Source organism: Zonotrichia leucophrys, chromosome 17 (genome assembly GCF_028769735.1).
Source record: "Zonotrichia leucophrys gambelii isolate GWCS_2022_RI chromosome 17, RI_Zleu_2.0, whole genome shotgun sequence".
In the NCBI taxonomy this organism is placed as follows: Eukaryota; Metazoa; Chordata; class Aves; order Passeriformes; family Passerellidae; genus Zonotrichia; species Zonotrichia leucophrys.
The window spans coordinates 1562322-1589128 of record NC_088186.1 but is presented as its reverse complement, the minus strand read 5'-3'; the positions used below and the strand labels follow the sequence as shown (position 1 = coordinate 1589128).

Below are 26807 nucleotides of genomic sequence, written 5' to 3'. Positions count from 1 at the left end.
CCAGGGAACGGCACCATCACCGGCCCGGCCCCCGGCCCCGCTTCCCAGCCCGGAGTAGCCCCGCTCCCTCCGCCCCTCCCGGAGCTCCCCAGCCCCCGCTGACGACACACAGCCCGTTAAGGTGGACAAATAATTTTTATTCGTGCATGCAAATACATGTCAATACTGCAAACTTCTTCCATCGAGTCTCTCAAACACCGAACCGGGATGCTCTATCCGTGCCCAGCCAAAGCTACAACCTCTGCACGTCAGTGCTACAGCGACACACGGGCCCCGCCGGGACCCCCCTACTCTAACACGAAGGGAAACATTACCATTGGGAATCAAAACCGAAATAAACGGAATAGAATTTACTCCCCCATATATCCCCATTTCATTTTACAGATTTTTTTTTTCTTTAAATTATAGTTTTAAATAGAAGCTGAGAATGCGCCATAAAAATGAGCATTAAATCCATCGTAGCGATGGTGCCTGCTTTATACATGATGGGTGTACACCATCTTTTATTTCATTTACATTTCAATCGAACAATAGATTTGCAAAGAAAATGTCTAATACAGACGTAAAAATATTCACACTAGAGCTTCACAATCGGTTGTACAATTGACAAACAGGCCTCTTTTCCCAAACTTTCCAGCTAAGCAAATTTATAAAATGTAATCAATGCAACAAGAAAAAAAAATTTTCTTTAAAACTTCCAGGGAAAAGAATACGCAGTAAACAGTATCAATGCGACAGCAGATGCTGCAAGCTAACCACAATACTTCGGAGTGGCTGTACAGTGGGTATGTGCAGTACAAATCAAAGCCACGTGTGTTGTATCACAACTACTGTATAATGTACTTGTTTGCCCAGCTAAGAAAACGCATGCATTCCCATGCCTTGGGTAACGGAGATCTACTCTGGAGAAATCCATGGGCTATGTGCAAATGACCTTGGCTTTTGGCAGTAAGAAACGCAGCCAGGCTCTGCTTTATTTCAGCTTTTACAGCAGAATCTTGAGTGATTAAAAGCTTCCATAAGTATCCTTAAATAAATGGGGTGTGGAATTATGTTTGGGCATTGGGCACTCAGATTATTCAGATTTGTTTCATTTCATCAGTGACAGTTTTGGGGTTTTTTCCCACCCTTGTCCTGCTCCCTTGCCAGCAAAGAGATGCAGGGGGATGATACTGCCAAAGTCAGCTGTTCATTTATACTGGGAAATTGGGTCATTTAAAAAAGCACATTTATTGTGTTCTGCTTGCAGAAGAGGTCCCTCAATGAGAGGGAACTTCCTAACAAAGGGATTAAACTACAACATAAAAATGGACTTTTACATCCTATAGATCATCTGATCATTTCTCATTTTGTTACACTCTCAAATTCAACACCTTCCTTTAATACCAGTCTAATAATGAAAAGTCTGTTCACAAATATGATCAAGGAGCTGCTGGCATACAGTGTTTATGTACAGCAACAGGTACAACTTGACAACTTGTGTTTTAAAACAAACAAAACCAATGTTTGGAACTATTCTGAGTTTAGATTGAGTTATTTTAAGCGTTCTTTCCTCAGCTGTTTCTGACCACTGTGCATTATTTTGTACCTCATCCAGCCTAGTACACTATTATACAAGAACAGCATTCAGCTCTTGAGTACAGGAGAAATTAAAATTTCAATTGAGTTATCAAAACACTAAAACCTTCCAAATTAGACTTCTACAAAAAGCTTAATTAAGAGGTTATTTAACATAATCAGCTGTGTGCAACTGTTTTCTTTTTCCTAAATCAAATGCCAAACTTTAGTGTCCCTGTACTAGACTACCAAGAACCAACGCCAGTTTGCTTTGCAAAGAGTCTAACCTTGCCTTTGAAGGGTCTAGTATACATTCTACAATGCAAAATCTGCATAAACACTAAGATTCATTTCTTGTCACCTGTTTACAGGAACAAAATATCAGTAGCAGGGCAATCACTCTGCTCTAAGTATATGTTAAGAATGTACAGATAGTTACTTTCTCACACAAGCATTCTCCCAGCACAAGCATTAGTCTCTTTAAGACCTATGTGGGAAATGAGGCAAACCAAGGAATGAATCCAGGTAGTGAGGCAACACAATTAACTTAGATACTAATAATTCCTGTCTCTCTTGCATGTGAAATCCCTGCTGTACCCCTAATGGGGAAAAAAAAAAAAAAAATTAACCAAACCAAACCAACCCAAAATGCTTGTCCAAGCAAAGCAAAAGAGCCAATCTCTCCCCGATCTGCTCCGGGCCTTCTTTTCTGACAGCACAGTAAATTAGGCCAAAACCTAAATGGGCATCACTGCTATTGACACACAAAGGTAAGTCACTCTCTCAGTGTCAGAAAATAAGCCCTTCCATAGCCCAAAGGCACCTGATTTACAATTAACAAATGAATACATACTTGTTTGTAAAGGGTCATGGGCTGAAATTTCAACAGAGAAGGAAGCCAGAGCCAGGTGCTCCCACCTGCAGCTTCTTCTCCCTGTCAGGGCACTGGAGGGCATCAGTTTGGTGGCAAAAACCACACAGTCAGTGTTAAAACCCTAAGAAAAGCTGACATGCTGTTAAACCCTCAAATTATTTTGCCTGTCATTATAGGTTAAAAATTCAACTAGAAAACTCTAGCCTCAGCTGAAAGCCAACTTTCCACATGAAGTGTACGGTCATCCTAGAGAACTGCTCTATCACGGGAGCCCCTGCTGCAGACAAGAGTCTAGAGATACACTTGTTCTTAAATATGCCAAGACCTTGGCAGGAATATGTCAGGCTTATTTCACTGGACAAACAGGCAAATGTGTGTAAGCAGCTTATCCCAACCCCCTCCAGCAGAGCACAACCAAGTTTTTAAAATTGCCATTTTAAAATTAAAAAGTTAAGGTAAATACACAATCAATTTATGTAGTATATATTCACCCTCAGATCATGCTGAAGATGTTCTGTGGAGTTCTGGTGCACAGAGGGCTCTTTCCCTGAGGGCAAATAAGGACTTCTCAAACCTTTATATTTTCTCTATTTTTGTAACAAAATAGCAATTTAAAATTTAAAAATCTTTTAAAAAAATTACATCACCTTCAACATGGAAGATCTCACTGTTTAAATATCCATGAAAGAGACATACTTGTTTGCATATCTGTTTTGGAATTACATTGTACAGCAAATAATAGTATCTCAGAAGCATTTCAAAAGTAATATAAATTCATATTTACAGAATGGTCTTGGTATAAAATATACAACAATCATATTTATGTCTAACATTCTAAGTTAAAGTTAACATCAATAGGAAATAAGTTAAGGTGACAAAGGTGGTCTGGTTCTTGTATCCATTCACTTCACGTAGCGAGTGAAAGAAGCGTCAGTCTAACCCTAGAGTGAGGTGGCACTGGCTGGAGAAGGTACAGCAACAGCCAAAGGAAACTAAGAAAACACTACTTGACTGCTCTTCTACATACATTCCTTGACATTGGAGTATTAAATAGATGTGTAAGATCTTCCATACTGACACCAGAATATCAAAACTAACCCTTGGATTTGCAGGTATATTTACAACATAATTATTTCATGGACAGGTTCGTTAGGAGAGATATCAAACACCAATATTTACTTAGTCTAATCAGTAACCCTCAGGGAAATGCCAACCCCCACCCCCCAGAAGCGTGCACAAAACAGTTATCAAAATCTTACCCGACCACATAGCTGTGATTTTGTAAAATAACAACTCAGACGACCAGTAACATGATCCTCTTTAAGCATTTTGCTAGCAGGAAAAGCCCTTACATGCAGTACACCTGGTGAAAGATCAGCTTGGCTTAAAATATTCCAGTACAATTTTCAGAGTAAACAACTTCACAGAAGTTAATAAAAACATAAAAAAATGTAAAACTTGTCACAAAGAAAAGAAAGAGGACAAACAAGAAGATAGTAATCATCAGGAAGGAGAGTCCTGCTTTCTTAAAAGAAAAAAAAAAGTGGATTTTTAAGCTTTTCAAAAAAAATATGCCCAGGGCTCTAGTTCATGTGTATTTATGAAAACCAATTTTCAGTTGACATGTCTAACATGATTCTCAGTCACCTCTTAACAGGGCATAAATTCATACAGTTTTCAGCACTCTGAAGGTCAGATAATGCTATCTCATTGTGTTTTCAAGGTCTTTGAAAATAAGTTGCCACTGAATAAACAAAAATTAAACCTGAATACAAGATTATGATTAACAACATTTAACAAAGGTAATTACAACCACCTTAAATTCCCAATATTTAGTTTAAATTAAAACAAAACAGTACAAAAAACAGCAATACCATCTTGTTAGTCAGTGCAAACACTAGATACAGGGTTTTCAAAGGAAAGCCAAGAGCACCTGATACTTTTTGCCAAGTCATCTGGATCCTATAATCTCCAAGTTGAGAACTATTAACGAAAAAAAGAAAAATAAGAAAAAAAACCCAAAATTGCTGTTACATTAGTGCATAACCTCTCAAAATCGTTGAAAATTGTTTCATGTGTAGCTTGGGGAAACCAATACCTAGTACATTAGCTGGAGGACTTAGGCACTTGATTTACTTCTGATAACTTTACTTGGACAAGTAGCCTGTGTATGTGTATCTACAGTACTAAAGCATAAACTGGGGGAATGGAAACCAAAAGCTGCAGCAAAGCACTGCCCCACAGACCTGCAAGTAACACAGCAGTGCAAAGCTAATGGTGTGTTAACCCTGTAAAAGCCTCAAGTCCAAATCTCCACCTCTCAGTCTTCCAACAGGAAACAAGACTCCATGCAAAGTTCCACAACTAAAGAAAAAGCAGCTGCAACAAGACAAAAGTTCTTCTCTTGTGAAACAAAATAGAGACAAATAAGTTAGTCTTCCTTTCACTAGATGTATCATCGTAGGATCCTGCTAGTTTAAATAACTGAGTTGTTAGTTTTCTACAGAAGCCATTTTCAACAAGAATGGCTCAGATACCGCACCGGATTGCTACAAACTCATAAAAAGCTGCTTTAAGCTTAAGTAAAACAATGTCCAAATTCCATTCATTTGTGGAAAGTGAACGCCTTACCCTACTAAAGTAAGTTTTTTTTTTTCTTCAGAATGCTAATGCGAGAGGGGCTTGAAGTATCAAAGAGTCCACAGGAAATGCATGACCCCAATATTATTTTTTTTAAAAAAAATATACATTATATAATATATATTATATATATAAAAAGCTAGTGTAAATGCTTCCATGGTGTGGTCACAAGCTGGAAAGATGAATGCCTTTCAGCTGTTAACCATCCTGCCATTTGCAACAGGCTTTAAAAAGTCATTTTTATCCTCAGACATAATGTGAGCAGTTTTCAAAATGAGGCTGCCAACACTGACTGATGTGCTGATGGGCAGGCAGCTTGCATTGCTAACAGATGTTGTGATCGGCTGACTGAAGCAAGAAGTTACGGGCAGGATTGTTTTCTGCTCCTCCCTGAGGAGAAAAATAAGTTACACAAATATTAAACAAGGACATGCACAAGTATCCGGAACTGAATTGTGTGCATTAAATAAATACTGACAAACTCCTTTTTAGCAACAGGCTAAACATCTTCCTCTGGAATGGTACGCTCGAGATGTTAAAGTAGTCTGCCTCATTTTCAAAGGCTGCTTTACTCATTAAAGACTACAGAACATAGAAACCTAAAATAGTGTATTTCAAAATCTACCTCTCTGTGGAGATTTGTGCAAACAGTCCGCCATTTAACCTTTTGAAGTTTTTCTTAATTTCTGTTAACTATAAAAATATTCTGCATTTTTTGCTTACTGACTGTGAAAGGTATTTTGAACAGCTGTGACACGGTTCAGTGTGTACGATTACAACGATGCATACGAACAATGGTACCAGCCTGGGACATTCAGCTTTGTGGCCTAATTCTATTTCTTAACAGGTTCTTCTCACTCCACCATGTACAAACAATGCAGATGTCTAATCCAAGTCTGAGCAGGTACGTGGTTCATCCTTACACAACCATGCTTCCACTATTCTGATGCTTCTGTTTGTCTAACACTGGCAGACACTGCTGTTTTGTCTAACACTCACAGAATCACAAGGTCTTCACCTAAACTTTGTCTCTTCTGTTCCATAGATTCTTTCTGGTGCTGCTTCAGCAGATGCCCATTCTCTACAGTTGTTCCATTGAGCAGCTGATCCTCTTGGGAGCTAATCCCCAGCTGTATGTCCAGAATCTCCTACAAGAGAGAAGGAGAAATGCCCATCAACCCTGTCCCTACCAGCTTTACATTTTCCTGTTAAGTTCCACTACATTATGCTAATAGAAACAGGAGTCTGGTCCTAAAACTCCTTCATTTCATGTCATGCTATTAGAATGTCTACCACATTTCACTAAAGGAAAAGCCAGTTGTTCAAAGATGGCTGTGAATGACAAGAGCAGCATAAACTGTGAGCTGTTTTTAACTTCACTAGGATTAACTGCCAGGTACATGAGTGATAAGTACAAGACCCCAAGTGCTAAATATTAATAATAATTTATTAATAATTAATTAATAATTAATAATATATATAATATAATATAATATAATATAATATAATATATATAATAATTATATATAATTATAATATTATATATTATATATTATATATTATTATATATATTATATATAATAATATATATAATATATATAATATAATAATATATAATATAATATATATAATATATAATTAATAATAATTTATTAATAATTAATAAATATACCAATAAGGGAAATGTTGGATGTCATTACTAGGACTGAAACCAAAAGGCTTTGCTATCAACATACTAATCTATAAGGCCTAATGAAAAGACCCAGTGACCTCTTTAGGCACACAGATTTCTGTACTCACTTCTATCTGTTCCCCTTGCCCATCAGGTTCGTCTGTATCGAGGGCTGACAGCTCCAATTCAATGTCTCGGTCTGGCTTTGTGTCTGCACAGTCTTCAGGATAATCAGTCTAAAAAAGAATGAATATGTTCTCTAAATACCAAGTTGGCTTTTCACTGGCTTCACACAACACTGGAGAACTGAAGTGAAAATAGAAGATGCGTTTCTAGCACACAACATTTCTACAGTACAAGAGAGCTAGTCAGACAAAAATGAACTTCAGGCATGGACAATATAGGATACAAGGCTAAATCCAATCACAATAAAGTACTGAAACAGATAAAATGAATACTAAAGAAATTTGAGTCCATTGACAAAATGTTTAGATTTATAACATGTACAAATAGAAAAAAAGTAATGATTGCATGAAAATGATTGTCACATTCTTCCCACTCTGTAAATGCATGTTTGGAGCAGCAGCATAGCAGGTGCACCTGCCTTATCTCAGGGAAATAACTGAATGCAACAACAGCAACTTAGCTTGCAAACAACGTGCTATAAATATTTGGGAGTATTAAAACCAAGTTTCAACTCTTAGTTAAAATTCATGCAATTCTATATATATATATATAAACACCCTCCAAGATTTGTTTCATCCCAATTACCCCTTTCTTTACCTCACCATTCCTCAAATCAATTTCCTTGCTTAAAAGGTTTAAGGTAAGACGACTGCCTTCATCTAGAGAATTCCACTTCTGCTGCATGGCAAGTGCATTTGCCTCTCTCTGAAGGAGTAAGGAGTTGCTTTTGGCCTATGGAAAGAAACAGCCCAGTTACCAAACACTACACCTAAACCATGTGCAGTCAGACAGCTACACTAAGAAAAATGTATTTAAAACACTTTACTAAACAATTTCTTTTAAATTAAAAAACCCTCATGGTATAATAACTGGTCTTACCTGCTGTAATTCAATACTCAGTAGATCTCCAGTGCTGGAATGCTTTCTGTGACCAGACAAATCTGTAACTATGAACCTGTCCCTTTAAAAGAAAAAAGGCAAAACTAGGACTTAAAAGAAGTTCTCTAAATCAAACACTCCATAACTTCATTAGTCTATCAATGTTAGATTTTTGGACAGAAACTAGATGTGATTTAGATAATGTGTTCTTCATCTTCACTGTGGCTCATAATACTTCAAGGCATTGTATGAAGCATATATCCTTATTTTACACAGCTAAGATGTGGCAAGGAAACCTGAAACTACTCAAGATTTTGACATGACAACTTGGCAGTACCTGACTTCAGTTCTTTGACAGATCTCTCAAGGGATACACTGCTAGTAATTGTGCACTATTAACTGCATTAAGTATTAAAAACTACACAAGCTTTAACCTACTTTTTTCCAAGGCTTTATGCTGGATAGGTAAAAAAGTCTTTTACTTTAAAATTAAGAATGTCTATTAATAGACATTCCAGATTCCCCACACACACAGAGGGCTCTGAAGAACTGCAAGCTAGAGGAAAAGCTGTGAACAGAGCTCGGGAAGGAGTCCGTACCGTTCCGCATAACGTGCTGAGGAGGCAGAATCCGAGCCATAGGCACTCCATCTCGAGTCTACAGCATTGACATAAGGGACATAATCTGCAAAAGAATTAAGACAGCATTCACTATCTTCTCTGCTCTTCAGTGGGACATACAGGTTCTTTAGCTATTTCATTTCATAGCTGCAGCAAGCACAGAGAGGATGAAACGCTCATGGTGTGCAGAAATGATGAACTCTTGTCCCACAAAGCCTGAAGCTGTACCTGACACACTGATGGGCTTAGTAGCACTTCCTTGGGAAGCAGTGGCCTGGATTGGATCTGTTGTGTGATAGCCTGTGCGGGATGACCTGGAGATTGCACCCCACTTGGAGATGATGGGTCCATCGCTGAACGGGATTATAGGATCTTCCTCCTTTGCCCTTCTCTGTGTTTCAAACAAATGCACTCTCCTTTTAACGTCCCCACTGTCCAAATCCTACATATTCAGGAGACAGGAGACACATGGACTCATTTGAGGTTATGCACACTCTTCAGGTGGCCAGTAACTTCTCATTATAGTTGCCTATTTACAAAACTGGGAAAGGATATTCCAAATAACTTCAAATGAGCAGAACTACTTTAAAATACTACTAATGGAAGCTATGACTTTTTTTTTTTTTAAAGGCTGGTTTAACCAAAGAGAAGACACTTCAGCATGTAAGGATCATCACACTAATGAGAGAACATGCAGAAAACCCCTACCATTAACACGGCATTGGAATTGGCAATCACATCCTTGGGCTCTGAGTCGATAGCATTTATACAAGAGCCAATAGTGCCACAAGACCACGGTGAATAGTGAGAGAGATGGTCTTCCTCAAATTTAGTTCCACTCAAATCACTGACACTCTCTGAGAACTACAGAAAAGGGAATAAATAAGCAGTGAATAATAAAAACAGGGAATTCAGTTTTCAAATGAGAAGATAATTTAATTAAATAGCAGTAAATGTTATCTCAAAAGTCAATCAAGGAGTTCCAGCCATATTCAAGACTTGACTTGGGGACAACATAAGCTGTTTTGTCAAATTTTAAAACAGTGCCCCTGGCAGCTGTCAGAGGGCAAACTCTGCCATACAAATAACTGCCTGGCCCACCAAATGAGAGACTGGAATCTGTGTTAGTGTCAGGTTTCTTTAGGCAAATATCTACAGTAACTTAACTGAGAGGAAGCCGTGCATTTTCCTTTAATGTATTAGCCAGTGCTAATGTGAGTTCCCCTTCTTCTTTATAGGACTTATCACAGAAGTACACGATGTCCTGCCAGTGCTTTTTGCCACTTTTAAGGGAATCTATTCTTTGGGACTTGATAAGGACTTGAAGCTTGATTCAGGCTAGTCATCAAGTCAAGCCATTTGGACTATCAAAGGCAATGTACTTGTTAATGGAAAACACAACCGCTGTTCCCTACACAAAAACCTGGAGGTTCACAGAGTTCAATAAAATTACATTTCATTTAGTGAAGCTGAATTGAATCACTTCACTTCTTGACCCTTTTTCTGCAGTCATGTTACACATCACCTTAATACCAAATTGAATTGCATCACTATTAGATATAACTTTCCTTTTGCTAGAAAATTAACTTAATTTTATGAACAATAAATGGCAGGTAGAAAATATTTCCTAGAAATATTAAATGGCATCTTACAGAAACAGGAAGGGAAAATAAAGAGGTTCTTTGGCTTCCCACCTCTGTGCTGAAATCTACACTGAAGAGAGGAGAAGGTGGTGTTGGAGATGGTGTTGCCATAGGAAGGGTTGACGATACCAGAGGAGTTTTCTGTGTGTGGTACTGTGCCCATTGCTCTGGCTTCCGTCTCAGCTGCTCATCATAACCAGTCTTCAAATGACCACAAGGCTCCTAGAAAGAATAAATACAGGACTGGATATCCCATCATACTCTAATCAGAAGGCAAATACTTGCATGGGACACACTTGGGTCCCCAAATTTCCTTGGGTCTGTAACCCTCCACTGATATCACTTGAAGAATTTCACAAGAATTTATAGGCCTGTGTATGGCAAGTCAAATCTTAGATATGCAATTAATTCAAGCAACATAAAGAGGCAAAGGGGCTCTGGTCCTGATGCAGATGACAGTGGTCTGTTTTGCAAGCCCATTTTAAGGTTAAAAACAAAACAAGAACTTTGTCCAAGTCACACGTCTCGATTACTGTAATAAACAGGTCTATGCTAATTATTTACCAACTTTCCAGTAATGACCTTCAGAACCAAGTCTGTACAGAGCCTTCCCTTCCTGGCCCTCACTTACCCTCGGTAAAGGCACAGTCCTCTGCTCGCTGGGAGGCTGACAAGCCACAGAGTAATACCCATCCAGAGAGTTGTACCTCTCCCTCAGCGATGTCTGATAGACAGATGAGTGCATCACATCCATGGGAGGTAAGGAATTGCTCCTGATGATGTCGTCTCGGGGGTACATCTGCGGGCGCCAGATGCGCCGGCTGTCGTAGACCGGCGCGTACATTCCAGAGGGGACAGGAGGGACGGGGCCGTAGGGCTGCGGAGGAGGAGGCTGGTAGGGAGAGTTGAGGCGGTCTCGAGGGGGAAATGTGCTGTAATGGTCGGCATATGGCACGGAAGCAGGTGGGAGGGAGGATTCTGGAACGTTATTGGACCTCACAAAGCGAGGAACGCAGGGAGCCACACCAGCTGGTACTGTTGGAGGTGCTGGATAATACCCTTAAAAATTGGAAAAAGGCATTTTTAATGCAACCACAAATGACCCAAATTTTACACCTTCTAAAACCGTAAATAGCATTGGTAAGTGCCTTTAGAGAATGAGGAGTCACACTTTACAAACCTCTTACTGACCCTACCACGTGTCTGTTAAATATCATTTCATGTAAGACAACCATTTGCAGTTGCAGTGCTGGCCCTTCACCAACTGGACCCAGTTTGGAAAATATTGCTCCTATGTACTGTGGTGTAACTAAGTAACTGAAAACACAGCATCTTCAGCAAGTCTTTATATAGGAAGTTAAAACGGTTCTCTCTAAAATAAAAATCAATATTACTAAAAAATAAAAAGTCTATAAATAACCATTTCACACTTGATTTATTGCTCTTTCTTTGGAGAGGATTGCCAGAACATCTCTACCTTTAGAGAGTTTGTGAATGACTCAGTGCTAAAATCCACAACTGTTTGCCTGAATATAAACAAGCACAGTGCAACCTAAAAAGATAACTGGAACCTTTCAAAAACATTCCAGCAAGCACAAAGACGTGTAAGCCTCCCAGCAGAAGTGTGCTATGCCTCTGAATCCTGCCCAGGGATACCCTCATGGATGGGCCATGGCAAGAGCAAGCCTAAATATAAACAATTAAATGCTAACAAAGGAAAAAGTACATGAAAGACCTTGAGGTTCAAGTTCTGGAGGCTGAAGTACAAGCTGTACAACGTACAGCACAAACACTGGGAGCAAACTGCAAGTCCATCACATACCCAGCAATTAACGAGATTAGTATCCCATTAAGAGAACACTCAGCTGATATTTAATAAAAATAAAATAAAATAGTCATTGACAAAACAGACATAAAACTTATTTCTCATAAAAGATATTTTTCCAGAGAAAAGTTCAGAGCTATTTCTTAATCAGTGCTGATCTCACTCACCTGTCTGTGGGTACTGTGGAACTTCATATGACAGCTGAGTCCTGGGGTCTTGGAAATATTGAACATTATCAGAATGTGGAGGGTAGACAGGTACTCTGGGAACAAATGGGCTGGATTTTGGAGGCACAGAATTAACTTCTGTTCCAATATTAGGAGGACCAGCTGAGGTAGCTGCTGCCTGGCTTACAGGAGTCTTGGGTGGAGAACCGATTTTACTGAAAAGGATTACCAAGAAATCATTAAGCAGATCCTCACTTATTTCAGTCACCTCTTCATGTACACTCCCACATAACATGGAAATTTGGGTCTTGACATTTCCTCTGGAATTTTCCCTGAACTGATGATACATTTTAGACTTTCTCCTAGGAGAACCCAAAAGTGGGCATAAATGTTTTGATACCCTTTGTAAGAGTATTGTGAGAAAGACAAAGGTTTAGAGACTCAGTGCTTCCTGCAGAATTATCTAAAAAGTTTTAAATGAAAATCCCAGAACTGGAAGGTTTCAAGGAAGTGCACACTCTGCACTTCTTGGTTTTAGGAAATGTCAAATTCTGTATACATATACAATTATGTTACAATATGTAGTAACATACTTGTACGTAATAACCCAATGGTATGCAATTTGTATATAATTTATTTGTATGCCATAACTTTTCATGTAATAACCTAATTAAGATAATTAAGCCTGGTAATTAAGATACCAGGCTGAGAACAACTGAGTAAGAGATAAAGGGAGAGATTTACCATTTTGTCTAGATTGCACATGAGTACTGAACAGCTAAAACAATGCACTGCAGTGCAAGACCTTACACAGCCCTGCAGCCACTGAGCACCAGCAATCACTGCAAGCCAGGACCACACTGCAGTATCTGTTGGCCACCCACCACCCCCATTTATTATTTTAGATGATCTAACAGCAGAATGTTCTGTTGAATTGCCTTGATGTAAAAACGCCACCTACTTTTCAGGAAGTGATTCTGTGGGGGACCCAGACGCGTTCTGGCCATTGGCTCCAGCCTTCCCTCCCTTCTTGGTGCTGTCCAGAGCTCTCAGGGAGGTGTCTGCGCAGCGGGGGATCAGCTGGGGAACCCCACTTTCCAGATTAGCTATTCCATTTGTACTTGGCACCATCTTGCCCGTTGCCTCAGGGCTTCCTATGACAGAGATCACGTTTCCCGTGGTGGTTGAGACGGTGCTGTTCACGCCAACTTTGTTTAGAAGGGGGAATGTTCTCACTGTTGCGCTGATTTTTTTGTTCCTCAAGCGATATCTACAAACAAACACGCGCAAACACACAAAAGACAGGATGGTATAGAAAGTGCTTATTATGAAGCTTAATGGATTTGGCAAAACTAGCAAAAAGAAGGGATTGACATGGAACATGACATCAAAAATTACAAACTTATTTTCAACAACTGGAACCCAAAATTATCTCTCTTCTTATATAACCCATTCTGCAGTTCTTTGAAAATGCATTTGGGTGAAAACAACTTCAAGAATGCAGAGCTGCATATTGTTCAATAATGCAGTTCACTCCTTAAATAATTAAAATGTAATTAACATTCTCTCTTGTATGTAATATAACCAATCCTTGAAAGACACTGAGCTTGCACTCAATTGTAGGAAAGGAAATTTTACCTCATATGGGGTAAAATAAAAAATAAGACTGGAATTAGTCTGTAGATATTGCTCTGCTGTATCTTCAATTTCATATAAAGAATTGTCATGTCAAGAGGCCCTCCAAACGAATGAATATATGGAAGAGAATGTTTTCACAAATCTCTGGAGATTGCTTGGATTTAAATTAAAAGGAGGAAGAAAAAAAGGAAAAAGTCTCCCACACTCACTTTTCAAGCTCTTCCTGAGAATGAGCAAATGTACAGTTTGTTCCTCTTGGACACCCCCCTTGCTGTCGAAGGTCTCGGCACATACTTGTTTTGTATTTGCTATTTGGTTGTGGCTTAAAAAAGAACAACAAACAAAAACCACAAGACATTCCTCTTACCATCTATCAGACATTCACATAAAAGTAGGCTTAAAATACAGAAAATATATCCATGGCATGTTTTTACATTTTGCATTTTTAATCAGAATAACAAGGACACTCCTTGTTGAGGGGCTAAGTTGTCCTTGTATGGATTTCTCTACGGCCAGCTCTGCTGCATTCCGTATTCACAAATGTTAGGTTCTCAAAATCTGAATGCAGTAAATAACAGTATCATCAATTATCCCACAAGAAAGGCCATAAATATTTCATATCAACAGTAATTCTTCAAAGTTGCATCTCCCAGTAAATGGGAGAGGAAGCTGAAGACATGATGCAATGATCAAGTCTGGTTACCTGTGGAGTTTCATGGCCTTTTCTACTGTAATTCTGAATGAAATCCACCAGCCCATGGACCACAGTTTTCACAGCCACCATGGCATTTTCCAGCTGCTCCCATGTTGGAGATGCTGCATCTAAAATGATGAAAAGCAGGGTTGTCACTCTGTCAGTAATTCCAGTATCATAAATAAGAGGCACACCTTATATCACTTTACACCATCAAGTACTAGGACTGAACTCAGAGAACCCTGAAGAAGAGTGTATGATGTTCATCAATGGGAATTTCAAAACCAGGAACGGATGTTATCATCTTAATTTACTTTGCTAGATATGAAGAATACCAAGAAAAGTTTAAAAAGCTTGATTTGCATACCTGGATTTGGATCTATGTTTGCCAGGAGCTCTAAATGAGGCCTCAGCCTGTTTAAGTTTGCAGGATCCCCCGTGCGCTGCAAGACAATTGTCAATTCTTGTACACTCTTAGCAAAAGATTCTGGAGATTGGAGCTGAAAATAAAGGGAGCATTAGTGTGCTTCAACTTACAACTGTCAATTGCTGATCTTATAAAGATATTAATGACATTGGTTCCTAAATGCAATATAAAGTGTCTTCAGATGGCATATAGAGAGGATCAGTGGAGAGAAATTTTATTTCTCAACTCAGAATCTGCCCTATGAAGCTTCATCATAAGACACCAAAAAGTTAATTAAAGTACTTCATATGATAAATATGCTACATCAGGGGAAAAAATTTTAATCTAGTTTTAATTAATATTTGATAGGACTGTGAACAAAAAGTTAATTCCTGGAGTTCTTTGATTTTTCTTGTAACATTTAATAGTCAAAACTAATGTTACAAAGATACTAAAAGAATTCCTTTGACAAACCTTGTCAATAATGGATTGCATGTGTGATTTATGTGCCAGGTCTCCATAAAGAAGGGAAGACCACTGTTCTGGTGATATTCTGAGTCCTGCTTCCATGGCAATGTGAACAATCTGGGCATCGTGCTCTCTCCGCAAAGCCTCGTAACTCCGGAACTCTTCTTTCAGTTGCATCAGAGAAGAATCTTCATCCCTTTTAGTGACCTAAGAAACAGTAACAGTTAAACATTCCTTCTTTGACCAAAAATCTCCATGTTTATCATAAAAAACAGCTGCACAGCACAATAGTGGTGTTTTACCTTAAAGCATGATGCTCTATACAGTAGCTGCACAACATGACCAATGCTTGTTTTAGAGGCCTGAGGAAATCTTGGTTCCAGCCTTTGCACGACAAAAAGTACCAGAACTTTTCTTGAGAGTGCAGAGCCATCTTCCAGTGCCAGTAATACAAGTTTCAGTGCCTCCTCTTGCATAGCTTTAACACACAAAAATGAAAGTTAAATATATTCCAGAAAACAGCAAGGCTGCTCTATTTGAACAGGTAAGCAGCAACATCTAAATCATCTTGAATGTAATTCCTTATTGCTTTTTGTTTTACTTAAAAACTTTTAAAGAAAGCTGCTAGTTTAGAAGAAATATTCAGGACCACTCTAAACACAGCAAACTTAGAGCTAAGACTAACTCCCAGTAATAAACACATCAGTAGTGCAGTTTTTATACTTTTCTCCACTGGGCAGTCTTGTAGCCATTGTTCTTTTGGACACCTCTTCAATGCCACACCATAAAACAAAAAACAAATATGGCAACAGTACTGGGATGCTATCAACAGTTACAGGAGTCAAGAAAGGACAACTTCTACTTTAAAGAGAATTTTCTTGCTTCTGTGCTTGCTTTAGTGGCATTCTTAACAATTAATTTGTCCTCTATCAGAGATATAAATCATTACAAATTTCAAAAGTATGCTGCAGCTGAGGTTAGGCTGATTGTATTGACAGCTATTCAATCCCAATAACAGGCAGCAGTACAGCCAGCCTGCTACACTCCATTACAAACTGCACAGCCTGTGCTTATTGACTCCTCTTTGCCAGGATTTTTGAAATACTTCCTCCCAATTTCAAAGAACATTTAATGGACCAGCAGGGGAAACAACCAAAGACTTTATGTCAGAAGATTTTACTATTATTTGGGGTTTTTTTCCCCTTCTCTTTTCTTTCTGGCAGAACATCTTCAACTGAACAGAAGAAATTTTAAAACATTTTTGTAAAGAAAAAGGTGCAGCTAAAAATATTCTGCTGCAGATGTACAGGACCCTTACCTGGTCCCAGAAACTGGCACCCTCGTGCCCTGACAGCAGCCCAAAGATTGGCAGAAAGCTGCTGAGGATTTTGGTGCTGCAGGATGAGTTCTGTGACAGTTCTCTCTCCCAGCGACCGAGCTGCTCTCATGGCCCTGACCCGACCCTCCTCCTCCACCAGCTGACAATTCACCAGTGTCACAAGCTTCCTCTGCATGGGACGGCTCAGTGCACTCTGATTCAGGCTTGCAACACCTTCAGACAAAGGGAGAGAAGGCAGAGCAGTGCTCCTCATCAAATTCATCTGAGTGAGACAAAGAATGTCTAACAGGGTATGTCTCTCTCTAGGACTTGGATACCAGTCACAGGTACCTTCCCTTCTCTTAGGCAACTCTGTGTAATTCTTTACCAAAAAGAACTTCAATTAAAATCTTAAACTGACATCAAAGCCATCCTTTGGGGAAAGTTCAGTTTCAGTAGAAAGTTAGCCCCAAGGCAGTATTATTAAACAGAGTATTTTGTAAACTTAAAAATACGAAAACCACAAACAAGTGTCACAAGTGTGAATAAGCTTTTAAAGACACAAGGCTATTTTATTAGAAAAATGAGAGTATTATCTCACTGACATTTACAATCAGTACTGAAAACACAACGCTGCTCAAAGCAAGCTACACCAAAATTCCACTGCTCAGCAGAGACTCACCTTTTCCTCCACTTAATGGCTTTAAGTAGAGTGCCAAATCCTCAACGCATTTCTTTGCTACTTCATAATGTTTGTTCTCTCCTACATTACTCAACTTTACTGTCTGATGATCAGGTACCTAAAAAAATGCAAGGGGGAGGAAAGGGGAGCAGAATTACATACACCTGGCTGACCTCCCCAGTGGTACCCACATCACCATGAATTACATAACACTGCAGATGTGCACTGCTCTGAGAGCAGGGAAACACAGGACCCACCCAGGGCATGAACACGGCATCAGGAGCAACAAAAAGGGCCCAAGATGAAGATTAGCGTGATGAAAAATGGTTTTTGTTATTACTCAACACCTTAAAAACAGAAGCAGGGTAGAAAACAATAACCAATGTCTAAAAGATGAAGAACACCAGATTTGAGAAGGTGATCAGTATACCAGATCAGCATGATTTATTACAAAAAAAGCTACAGGATAAAATGAACTAGCAAGAATATAATAAAGCAAAGTTTGAAAATTATTTAAGCATCATTTGGGCATGCTGAAATCTTCCAAGAGAAGAAGCAGGAAACTTAACTCAGTGGAAAAAAACTTGATATAGAATAACAAGGTCAGATAAGGAAAACAGAGGGAGTGTTAGTCATAATAAATTAATTGTTTGGAATACATTGCAAGAAGTTAGGAGACCATGAAAATAAATGTTGTAAGATCACAACAATGATCTGACACATAAAAAAAGAAAGGATCACGTGAACTTGAGAAACAAAAACACTCTGACATAATGTCATTACCAATAGCTGAGGCAAGGCATGTGATAGGACATTAAAAAGCCACGTAAATAACATCATCTTACTGCCTCACCAAGGTGTTAGAGAGAGAGTAACATGAAAAAGCACATGAATCAGCATAAGGGGAACAGACTTATTTAGTCTCCATAAAGTGCAGTACTGATTATATAATCACTGTTTTGCCACTGCTACGAGACAGCGCAGGGAACATTCCTGGCCTGATTAGCCAGTGTCTGCAAACGCAACTGAAAAGCCATCATCAAGCACATTTAAAAAAAATTATACACACACACTTCTGGAACTTGGTTAAACAGCCACTTCCAAACGTGTGGCATTCAGGAACGAGATTTCTCACACGGCTAAGATGAACGAGTGCAGCCTGCAGGTTCACTCATTCTACTGACAACTGGGACAGACAATTGTCTGCTTCCCAATGGGAATTTTTCTCCAGTCACAGTTCAAGAGCCTTTTTAAATCAGAATTCAGGTTACAATTAGAACACGCTTTCATTTTATGAGAAAGATGGCCCTGAAATGGTGAAGTTGCTTTTAGAGTACGTGTGGACTCCTAGAGAGTCCAAAGTCAAGCCTTACCATTTATTTGGGCTAAAATGAGGAAGAAGGAGCAGCACACATATTGCAGCTGGCACGAGAAGGCAACACCACCAAGGGGCAGAACAAAGAGCTGCTTCAGCCATACCTGGGCTCCAACCAGCTGCAGGAGTGCAAAGTTCACGGGCAGCACGTCGATGTCGGTGTTGATGGCGGTCTGGTCGAAGGGACACGCCTTGCGATGGAGCTTGTTCAGGCAGGTCTTGCACACGGTGTGAGAGCAACCTAAGCTGATGGGCTTGTGCACATTCTCATCAAACTCATTGTAGCAGATTGGGCAGGACAGAAATTCTGTCCACTGAGCTGCCTGCACAGGCATTGTGGAAGCTGGACACTTGTTTAGCAGGCTAGCAGACCATTATTTCACTGTACTATGTTTTGGCAGCTGTAAGTGAATAACAGAGTATTTAAAACATGCTTTCTGGCAATTTAGAATAACTTTTAATTAAAAAACAGACCACAATTTCAATATTACCAAGAACAAAACCAAATCCTTATGCTGAAGTACTCAAAAACCCCAACTCTGGGTTCATTTAACAACTGTACCAAAAAAGGCTCATGAACTAAATTAATGCAGACTACCCTAAGTTTAACACATTCACAATAAATGGCATTAATTTTTTTTTTGGGGGGGGGGAAGGGGTGTGGTTTAGAATGTTCTTTTCATTTGAAATTAAGTAAAACAATGCCTTCCTTCTGCAGATCTTATTTAGACTTAATCAGACACCAAACTAAACTGAGCTTTGCTTTTTTAAAAACACATTTTCTCTTTCTGTAAAATACAAATCAACTAACAAATATCAAGAACCATAGGAAAACACTAAGAGTGAGAGACCAGTTTTCAGTTTTATGATTCTCGTGTTATTTCCGCCTTTTCTTGCAGGAACTGGAGCACTCAAGGGCAGAGATCGCTGTGTGCAATTTTGCTTTTCATGTTTCTACCTTACATATAACTATGTCCATGAACTCACAGCAAGAAAATCTTTGATGTATGTAAAATCCAGGTATTAAGGACCTATGATAAGGCAAGCAATAACTTCAGATGGCTTCCTTGTCTCTTGAAATGTTTCACTCTGTGCAGTAACACCAAAGAAATTGTTTACAAAAGTGTATTGCAAAGAAAAGATGGCTTTATGGAGATTGTTGTTGTATCTTACAGAAGTCACATTCCTGAAAAAGGTACCAGGCCTAAGAAGTTCACTGAAACCCTTCTCATGCAAGCTTCCATCATCAGGATTTACATTGAGAGCTCCACCCCGGAGGAGCAGCCCCACCCTGGGCTGGGATGTGCTGCTGTGTTTGCTCTCCAGGCAACCTACAGACCAGTTGGGTCACTTCAAGGCTATGAACAAGCTTGCTGCAAATGCAAATTCACAAATGTTTTAATTACATGTTTAGCATTCTATTTTTTTTCTCTGATGACAGAAAAAAGGTAATTGTTCTGAGGAAGCTGAGATCTCCCCTCTGTGTTCAAATTCAGAAACTCCTTACTGCAGCTCCATTGTTGGCTGTGCTATGGTTTAATTAATGCTAAAGTACCCGACCATTGAAAGAATTACTAGAAGACCAAATAGACTCTTATCTGTGGATGCATTTTATGTTAATTATGACCATCTGTTTAGAAATCCTATTTAGTACTATGAACATTCAGTGCCCTTTAAGTAACAGGATACTTGTACAAGATGTCCTTATCTCAGCGAGCTTTCTAATGTTATGCAGCAATTTTTGCCTCAAATGAATTCCCATAGTAAAACACACCAAACTGGAAGTTGAACCTCTCAAAACCAAACTGCTGAGGTTACACTTCCAACAGAAGCCAGAAAATTCCCATGTACTGGACAAATCAGATTTTCCTCCAGCTTCTATGAAAGCACAGTCAAAGCTCTAGCAGGGATGAACAAACCCAGTCATCTTTAACATGCTATTGCCACATGTGTCTTTTAACCAAGGAAATTTAAAAGCAGAACAAATAAGAATAAAGCCAAACACTGAGCCAACAGGCCCAGAAAGATTTCTTATTCCTCTGTTAAGAAATCCCGCCATTTCCTTTAGCACATCTGCTTCCCTTCCGAAAGAGCCGGACAAGAGATGCAGCAAAGCCAGCCTGTGAACGCTCCTCAAAGCTTTCTGCAGCACCACCAGCAACATGAAACACCAACACAAGCTCACTGCTGACCTAGGGCTGACAGTGGTGCTCTTTCAGTGCAAGACACAGGAACAGCACAGAGCAGAGCACTCTCAAGTGTGTGACTGCCATGACTCACATGGGGAGAAGTTTAAGAGGCTGGCACAGAGAGCTCCACTGCCGGTGTGTCACTAACGAGCTCCGTGTCCACACTGCTCATTAATTATCTCACACACGGGGATCTCTGCTCTGAGACAATACCCACGTTTGGTTTCCACAGGTGCTTCAGAGACTTGCAAGAAACCACCTCTCTGTTTACGAGCTTTTAAAATACAGTTGTTTTCCTGACCAGCATAGAAATGAACACAGCAGATCCTTCAAGTGTGCACCACTGGTTTTTAAAGATCTATCTCTGGGTGTTTAATCATCCCAAATGACAGACTCTACTAAGCATGTGTTGACCTTCAGATTTCTTGACAGGAAAAAAAAAATCTAATTAAGCCAGCAAACAGCTGGGAAAAGCTCTCGACTCCCAAAACTTCAAGCAGCCATACAGGGAGGAATCTCCATACTTTATTGAGCCTGCCAGCTCTCCTGCCACTCTTACACCCCAGTGTGTAGGAAAACAATCTCACATCTCCTAATTACCATGTCAACTCCTACAAAAAACATAAGCCAAATGTTTAATAGATTCCTGCTCCTTGTCAGAAACAATGTATTTCAGGGATGTCCTCTTGAAGAACAAATTGCTCCAGCACTCTAAACTGAGCAAACACAAGGAGAGGAAAAAAAAAAAAAGAGGTAAACTAGAAATCCTTTGGATTCTGTTTTTAACAGGCAGCACACTCTATTAGAACAGCCACCCTTGGTCTGTCTGTTCATTCTGGCAGATGTGTTATCTACCTCTACACTACACAGGGCTCCTCTTCCCCGTCAAAGTAGAAGCACCCTGCAAAAAAACAAATCCCAAAGAAATGGCTGATACAGAAACTGGCCAGACATACAAGGAAGCAGTCTGAAAACTCATGGCAGTTGCTATGTAAAAGATCATTACATAGTGAAGTTACAATTAGTTTTGTAGTATTGCTACCAGAAGCAATCCTTCATATGACAAACTGAGAAACGTACAAGCCTAAGTTCAGAAATTATGTAATAATAAAAACCAGTACAGCTGAGTAATGTTGTGTTTTTAAAACAGTAGTATTTTCCTACTGCAGTAATGGATCAGAGTAACAATAACGGACTGATTTTCTCCTTTTAGACTAGAATATCTAATTAAGTTGGAATGAGAGATGGAAGGGGATAGAAGTGAAACCTCAAGACCTTCCTCAAACAGCTGTAGCACTTACAAATGATGGAAGTTGTAAGACTTAGATGTCTTCACTAATTTTATACTAACTTTTAGCTACCTAATCCCAAGACATTCTCTACAACTAATCTAAATCATTACGCTTACTCAATAACCTCTGGACACGATAAACAGAATTCAATTCTGATTTCCTGAAGAAAGCAAGCTTAGGTGTTCATGCTGTTCTGTCAGTCTGCTCCTCTCCCACACTGCTCAGTCAGGGCATTTGCCAAAATGCAGACAGGCAAGTTTCACCCCTTATCACAGAAAGGGCTCGAGGCTTAACTCAGTTCCCCCACGGCGTCAGCTCTGCTGGGCTCAGGCTGCCTCCATCAGGCCCCTTGTGGGCCGTGGCAAAGACAAATAAGCAGAGCTTGGGTGAGAATGAGACATGGAATAATTCTGTCAGTGCTCAACAAAGGGAAGTCTTCTCCACAGATGAAGGAAACGCTTGGAAAACTTGAAATTATATGGCATTTTCACAACTGAGGCTCAATTACAATCCTACTGTGGATTTAAGCCTAAATCTTAGAATTGAATTGATTTTGAATCACTAAATTAAAGAGTCCTTGATATTGACTTGCTCTTAATGCTGACTGCAGAGACCACGGTATTGTCTTTTCTTTTTTAAAGTGATCTCTATTAAACTTTTCATTTATGCAGATGAATGGTTGGTTTGCACTACAAGGAGGCAGCTTTTTCCACCTTTCCTTTTTAAGTTATTCCTGAAAGCATTCTGACTGGGTCAAAAACTCACATATCACATAATATAATCATCAGTATTAATGTATTCCCTGGAATACGTTATTAATTTTTTTATTGATTTCTCTTCAACAGCCATCATCCACTGATCTAACAAACTGGCTTCATTAAAGCCTTAGGGAAGGGCCATCCCTGTAACAGCTTTGCATCATTCAGCTACGATGGCTTGAAATTGAAATAAATCCTCTTTACTGAGGTGCCTTGCTTATTTCTACACTCCATAATATCCGTCACATGCAAATCTCTTTACATCATGTGAAAATTCTACATGTAAAGTCTTCAATGACCATTAAATATAGTATTATTTCACTGAACAATAATGCTCTTGTGAGTATCTGCAGCCCAATTCAAGTCCCAGAAAAGTCACCAATACAAATCCTGCTGGGAAGGGACCCATCATGTCCAACTCTGCTTCTTGCAGGAGTGCCTGGCACTACAGCAGAGTGCAGGGGCATCATCCACACACTCCTGCAGCTCTGGCACCCTCGGTGCCACGACCACATCCCTGGGGAGCTGCTCCAGTGCCTGGCCATCTCTGGGGGAAGAGCCTCTTACCAGTGTCCAGCCTGAGCTTCCCTGAGAGCTTCACTCCATTTCCTCGTGCCCCAAATACAGAGCTGAACATTGACACATACCCAGACTGCGTTTTGCCTATGGGATTCTCCTGTTAACTGGTTAAAAAATCAAAGCTTGAATCCCCTCTGCCTCCTTAAAACATGTGGCTGAAGAGTAATTCCTATGCACAGGGGTACAATATAAATCTGCACTGGTGGTTGCTCAGTGACTGCCCAAGTTCACTCAGTTCAGGGTTAACTGCCCCAAACCAACACCAGAGCCAGGGCACCCTCAGCAGCTCCCACCTGCTCCTCCCTTCCACCACAAACCATGTTTGGAGATTTAAAAAGTTCCCTAAACACTTATGGAACACCACTGTGGGTTTTTCCTTGCGTTTCCTAGGTGTCCCTGAAAGGAGAGCCTGTCCTTGCCACCAGCCTGATACCAACTCAGCTTCTCTAACAGTATTGACTGTTCAGGACGGACTGAAGGGCAAATAAATGAAATTTTTTTCTGCCACCCAAATCAGTTGAACTCTCTGAATGCAGAGAAAGTGAATTTTCTAAGCAGATCTACTTGACACAGTTACACCAAGAGGAGATACAGTGTAGAACTCCGAACTTTTTAGTAATATTTTCAATGAATAAGGACTCCCATGTATGGTTTAGTTCTCCAAGCTTTTTTTTTTTTTTTTACAGGACCTCCATATTTAAACTATAATTTTTTTAGATGAGAGATTCTGTATTTTAGTATTTTTTAAACCATTTCAATGAAATACCATTTCTATTCTGAGATGTAGGCAAGAAAACACAGGGCTCCACAGGAGCTGGAAAGCCTTTTTAAAGGTTGTACAGAATGGCTTTAGATGCCTGTGGACAAATAATTTTTTCCTTTCCTTAGGGTTGTCCAGACAGCAAGGAGAGACCCTGAGCATTCATCCCATTAAGGGTACACAAAATATCACCAAATGCCATCAGCTATTACTATTTGGGTATTGTAAATATTTTATCTATTTTAAAGCAACAAAGCCTTAAATAAATGAGATCAAGATCAGGATTTCACTTTGGGATATCTAAAGCAGTGACACTAAAATTTGTTAGAATTGAGTATTTTTGAGAGAAATGGCCCCAACCTCAAACAAGACAGAAAAACAAGTTAATAAAAACACCTTTTCTTGGGGAAAGCTTTGCTTACAAGGCAGAAACAAGAAAAAGCTCACAAAAAAGGCATGAAGGTCTTGGGAAAATGATTCACTATAAAAATTAAGACTTCAGTGTTTCACGGAATAATACTTATACCAGCCACGTAAGTTTCAATTTCTAGTGTTTCCATAGATGTTTAGGAAAGACCAAAGGTCAAAGAATAGTATTATTTTAGATTCAGAAGATTTACAGCTGTACTGGTTGCTTCTCATTTAAAATTAGATCTTTTCTGCCACAATTGCAAATTTACACCCTTGTAATCCAAAGGACTGTTTTCAATTTTAGTTTCATTATTATGATGTAGCTATAATGGCCATGAGAGAACAACCACAAGAGAAGCTACAGGAACTACAATTAAACCCAAACAAAATTCTAAGTTTGCATGGAAATTAAACAGGCCTAGATCAGAAAATCTCCTGGTTGCCTGTCTAAACTTTGCCATTATTTTCCCTCGTTAGAGATCCATGCCATTCTCCTCTGAACCCTGGATGAACTGAACACTCATCACTCTCCCACCACTCTGCTGCCCTTCTGCGCTTTGTGCTGACTCCTACACTCTCCTGGAAACCCTCCGTGCACCTCGAGCATCAGCAGAACCGGGACACGCTTTTCCTGCTCAGCCCTTGTGTGTTTTTGCGTTTAAGACACTTCCAGCAAGGCACGGTGGGTGCAGTGCCAGGGCCCGTCTCCCACCCCGGCTCTGCTCCACCATTACCCTAACGCACAGTTCCATGAGCGTTCCACACCGGGAATATTCATGGCTCCGCTGCGACTCTCCCCGGTGCCGGGGGCACCCCAGCGCGGACTGCCCGGTGCTGCGGCTCCCAGGGAGGGCACCGGGAGCTGCTGCCTCCGTTCGCCGGTGCCGGGATCGCCGGGCGGCCCCGCCAGTGCCCCCGCGGTTTGGCCCGGTCCGCAGGCCGCTGTCAGCCGCACCCGAGCCCGGCCCCGCTCCCGCACCAGGCCCGGCTGCCGCTCCAGGGCCCGGGCCCGGCTCCCGTTCCGGGGCCCGGTTCCCGTTCCTGGGCCCGGGCCTGGCTTTCCGCTCCCGCCGCCCGGCCCTGCTCCCGCCGTCATTTCGGAGCCGCCACCAAATGGCTGCCCGGGTCCCCGGGCCGGCCCCGCGGCCTGGCGGGGCCCGCCGGGCGCCGACACCCCAGCGGCCCCCGACGGGCCGCACCGGGCGGGCTCAGCCCGACGCCGCTCCCGCCCGGCTCCCGCAGCGCCGGGAGGCAGAGGAAGGGCCGGGGTGGGTGATGGGGGGGGGTTGGGGGGGGGCGGGCGGGGCCCCGGCGGGTCAGCGCGTCCCCCGCGGCGGCCGCCCCCGCGCAGCTCGGTCCGACCCGCGCGGTGCGGTCCGTACCTGCTGGGCGGGGGCGGCGGCCGGAGCGCGGTCGGGCGGTGCCGGCCTCACGCGCCATGGGGCGGGCGCGCGGCCCGGCGGAGGCAGCGGCGGGAGCCCCGGCGGCGCCGCCTCATCGCGCTGACAGCGGCACCGCCGCCACGCCCCGCGACGCCGCTCTCGCGAGACCCGCGCGCCGCCCGCCGCACGTGACCGCGCGGAGGGCGGGAGGGAGTTACCATAGAGACGGAGGCGCAGAAGCGCCCGCCGCACGGGCCGTGCCGCCAGGGGCAAGCGGGGGTCATAGAGACGGCGTGACAGAGCGGCGGCCGGCGCCGCCAGCGCCCCCTGGTGGCGCCCTTCGGGCAGAGCCGCCTCAGCCGTTCCTCGGTGCGCAACGTCCGCCTCTGGCGTCGATTATTTATTGTCCTTTTAAAATTTAATCGGTAACTTTCGCCGCTAGCGTCGATTATTAATTGTCGTTCTAAATTGCAATTGATGACTTTATTTTTGCTGGCGCTGAGGAGGAAGAAGGGACTGGAGGCGCCCTCTGGCCCACTCGGTTGTTCCCGAGCCGCCTCAGGCCGGCGGGGCCCGCTGAGGGGTGGGAGCGCTGCCCCGGCACAGCGGCCCCAGCACGGCAGCCCCCGGAGCCACAGCCGGGAGCCACAGTTGCTTCTCCGGTCACGCAGAGATAACACGGCCTTAGCCAAGGTCACGGTGGGGCAGAGCTGAGACTCCTGAGGGGGAAGAATTCATGGCACAAGTGGGTCAGACAGACCCCTCTGAAGGACAGAAAAACGCGTTACTAAA

General features: G+C 41.4%; 1 protein-coding gene and 1 non-coding gene across 3 annotated transcripts; both read right to left on the bottom strand.

Annotated features, from left to right (window-relative positions):
• Window positions 1–116: 116 nt before the first annotated feature.
• RC3H2 (ring finger and CCCH-type domains 2) lies at window positions 117–26122 on the bottom strand. Of its 2 annotated transcripts, none has more exons than XM_064727498.1 (21): window positions 26016–26122; window positions 18749–19045; window positions 17270–17387; window positions 16588–16821; window positions 15572–15747; window positions 15276–15476; window positions 14763–14895; window positions 14405–14523; window positions 13911–14023; window positions 13025–13333; window positions 12064–12278; window positions 10703–11130; window positions 10123–10293; window positions 9137–9292; window positions 8657–8870; window positions 8408–8492; window positions 7809–7890; window positions 7527–7661; window positions 6872–6979; window positions 6071–6219; window positions 117–5461 (listed from the first exon to the last, which is right to left on the bottom strand). In XM_064727498.1, exons 2-21 carry the CDS (start codon window positions 18977–18979, stop codon window positions 5263–5265), a joined length of 3576 nt encoding a protein of 1191 aa, XP_064583568.1. In that variant the 5' UTR covers window positions 18980–19045; window positions 26016–26122; the 3' UTR covers window positions 117–5262. The 2 variants fall into 2 exon arrangements, with proteins under 2 accessions (XP_064583568.1, XP_064583569.1); XM_064727499.1 differs by having other exon boundaries at window positions 5304–5461; window positions 6090–6219.
• Window positions 14984–15097, bottom strand: LOC135455181 (small nucleolar RNA SNORD90). The gene has a single exon (XR_010442276.1). It is a non-coding gene; the product is annotated as a small nucleolar RNA SNORD90 (small nucleolar RNA).
• Window positions 26123–26807: the final 685 nt, after the last annotated feature.

Excerpts from the sequence above, each read along its gene's own strand:
- RC3H2 (XM_064727498.1), bottom strand. The coding sequence starts at position 18,979 with ATGCCTGTGCAGGCAGCTCAGTGGACAGAATTTCTGTCCTGCCCAATC. Across the intron at positions 14,024-14,404 it reads AAGGCCATGAAACTCCACAG|CCACAACCAAATAGCAAATA; the intron begins GTAACCAGACTT and ends TTCTTTTTTAAG. Across the intron at positions 13,334-13,910 it reads TCTCAGGAAGAGCTTGAAAA|ATATCGCTTGAGGAACAAAA; the intron begins GTGAGTGTGGGA and ends GTTTGTTTGTAG.